Raw genomic sequence first — 3,309 nt, 5'->3', positions numbered from 1 at the left:
TATTTGAAATGTATAGTTTTCAGTTAATATATTAATACCATATTGTTGGTGAAACTTGAGTCTATCTGTGTTTATTTGATTTTGCTGGGAGAAGTTTATCCTTAGACTTAGTTAAATCTAATTGCTATTTATGATGTGGTTACAATGACTACAATGAAATGATATTTAATCTTGAAAATGTCCTTAAAGTAAATAATATTTTACCTAACTTAACCTAGTTATCAACCTAACTTACTACTACTGCTAGCTACAATCTTCTACTACTACTGCTAGCTACAATCTTCTACTAGTATTCCTACTACTACTACGACTACTACTATGTAACTACAATCTTCTACTAATACTACTACTAGCTAACTACAATCTTCTACTACTACTACTACTACTACTACTACTACTAACTACAATCTTCTACAACTACTACTACTGCTACTACAATCTTCTACTGCTACTACTACTACTGATAGCTACAATCTTCTACAACTACTACTACTACTACTACTAACTAACTACAATCTTCTACTACTACTACTGCTAGCTACAATCTTCTACTACTACTACTACTACTACTACTACTAACTACAATCTTCTACTACTACTGCTACTACAATCTTCTACTGCTATTAATAATTCCTCTGCTGCTTGTACCTACAAATTAAAATCCATCTAAAACAAACTAAACTGGAATTAAATAAAAGAGAAGTCAGAAGAAATCTGAGTTGTCCCTTGTGTCCTTCAGTCCTTGAAGAGGTCTTTTTCAAGTTTGGGCAAAGAGCTGAAGTGTGAACCATACATAACTTGACAAGTACTATCCTACAGCAATTAAATCACCTTTGAATAACCTCACCATGACACTAGGACATTACCGTGTGGAATAACGTGATTTAACACCTAGAGACACCTAATACACTACTGCAGAGACATGAACACACGCTGACTGAAGCATCACTTTCACACAGTATGACAGGATGCTGCATCACATATAGTCAAAATGAATGGAATTACCAAAGAAACCAAAACAAACCCACAACAACCGATAATATTACACATACGGTGAGCACAAAGCAATCAGCCACTGACACTGCTCTAATCTTTAACACCTAAGAAGCAGTAATAGCTATAAAATCATTTCACTGAAATGCAGAAAAATCCATTAAACTTACCAACAGCTGCTCATCATGAGAAGAAAAATACATCCAACTTTCTTTCATTAACTTTACATCTAAAAATCCAAACGAATTTGGAGCCTATACAATGTATAAATTACATATGAAATTGATAAATATATATACTTATTTTAGAAATGAATATATATGCCTTTAATTATAAAATATAATTTTCTGATTCTGACAATCTCTTTGCCAGCAGAGAAGGCCTTGCTGGCCCTGACGGCCCACCTCTGATCTACAGATCTAGTCATAACAATGAATATTCTGATTAATAGTGGATGGCTTGTGGGTGAAATAACGTAGAAATAACGAGGAAACTATAACTGAACATAGCAGAGAGCAGAACAGACTATGTGCATTTACACATTGTTATCATTAGATGAGTGTCTCATAGAAAAAGATGTGCGTACAGGATTACGGCTGCTGCCACCACTGCCACACTATCATTTACAGAGACCCAACAATCCCCCAAGAGCAAGCATTTGGTGCAACAGTGGACCTTTCTCTATAGAGAAACATCAACATTACATCACTCTCACACGCACATATATTGTGTTTGCACTGCAGGAACTAGGAAAAAGCATTTTGAGGGACATTTTGAACTTAGAGGAACTTTATACAATAATTGGACCAGACGTCAGTGTACGTCTCTGATCGATCACATGAGCCATGCAGCACCGGCAGCTGACATTGTAAACCTCTAGCTAACTAGTCTGCTGAAAGAGTAGATGAATGCTTCATCCACACACTCTTCTCACAGCGTAGAAAGCCGATGCTTTGTGCTAAGCGGGGGCTAAACCTGTCCTGGAACCTTCTGTCGAGTTGAACCTGACTTGATCCCGGGAAAGAAGGAAAAACAGGATGTTTCTTAAAACCACGGACACTGCCTTTAACATACAGAGATGTGTCCAAACTACATCAATTATTAACAAAAGGGAGTTATCATTTTAGTTATTTTAGAGATGTTCATCTTTAATACTTCCTACACAAATATCTCCTTTTTGTTCATCAGTGTTTGTACCTGAGAGTGTCCAGTCTCCAGAGAGGATCCTTCAGTCCCTCTGACAGTAGCTTCACTCCTGAGTCTCCTGGATGATTGTAGTTCAGGTCCAGCTCTCTGAGATGTGAGGGGTTGGAGCTCAGAGCTGAGACCAGAGAAGAACAGCCTTCCTCTGAGATCAGACAGCCTGACATACTGCAAACACACAGAACAACACACAGGAACCCTCGGTCAACACGGGGAGCTTGCTGTCCAGGTACATTTTGGTCCAGATTAAGAATACATCTTTAAAATCATCTGTGGTATTTAATTATTCAACAACAAAAGTAAACAATCCTCATGGAAAGTAACTCAGAGTCTAGAAATGAATAAATACATAATTAATAACTACTGCCCAACTTTATCATATCAACACAAAGCTACATGTTAGCTGTTTTGTCATCTAAAGTAATCAGAGTTTAAATGGTCATCAGTTGAATGGGTTAATGAATCCTGACCTGAGAGTCTCCAGTGTGCAGTGTGGACTCTTCAGTCCATCAGAGATCTGCTTCACTCCTGAATCCTGCAGCTCGTTGTTACTCAGGTCCAGCTCTCTCAGACTAGAGGACCGGGAGCTGAGAACTGAGGACAGAGCTTCACAGCTTCTCTCTGACAGATTACAGCCACTCAACCTAAAAAGGATATTCAGACAGTCCATTTAATAATTTATACATTAAGAAACAAAAGAGCTTAGGTAGCAATCTTTTTTTAATAAAAGGTTGAATAACCTGAGCATTTCCAGTGTGCAGTGTGGACTCTTCAGTCCATCAGAGATCAGCTTCACTCCTGAATCCTGCAGATTGTTGCTACTCAGGTCCAGCTCTCTCAGACTAGAGGACTGGGAGCTGAGAACTGAGGACAGAGCTTCACAGCTTCTCTCTGACAGGTTACAGCCACTCAGTCTGGAGAGACAACAGGAAGTAAAAAAGTTATTATATTTAACTCCTGTTGAAAGATATCAGAGTATTTATTGATGAATAAATCCCACTTACAGAGCTTTGTTGGAGGCTTTGACCACTGGCAGCAGCCTCAGAAGAGCCTCCTCTGAAGCAGAGTATTTCTTCAGGTCAAACACGTCCAGATCTTTCTCTGATGACAGTA

General features: G+C 38.4%; 1 protein-coding gene across 1 annotated transcript in view; it reads right to left on the bottom strand.

Moving 5' to 3' along the window:
• Positions 1–3,094, bottom strand: part of LOC120554987 (ribonuclease inhibitor-like) — a gene marked incomplete at its 5' end in the record, with an annotated part of 6,550 nt that extends 3,456 nt beyond the window's left edge. The window contains 2 exons of the mRNA XM_039793830.1: positions 2,191–2,364; positions 2,937–3,094. Coding sequence (XP_039649764.1) covers positions 2,191–2,364; positions 2,937–3,094 — 332 coding nt within the window. The remainder of the gene's footprint in view (positions 1–2,190; positions 2,365–2,936) is intronic.
• Positions 3,095–3,309: the final 215 nt, after the last annotated feature.

The sequence above is a fragment of the Perca fluviatilis genome, unplaced genomic scaffold (genome assembly GCF_010015445.1).
Source record: "Perca fluviatilis unplaced genomic scaffold, GENO_Pfluv_1.0 PFLUV_unplaced_scaf_1, whole genome shotgun sequence".
NCBI classification, from domain to species: domain Eukaryota; kingdom Metazoa; phylum Chordata; class Actinopteri; order Perciformes; family Percidae; genus Perca; species Perca fluviatilis.
This window is presented reverse-complemented; position numbering and strand designations above follow the sequence as displayed.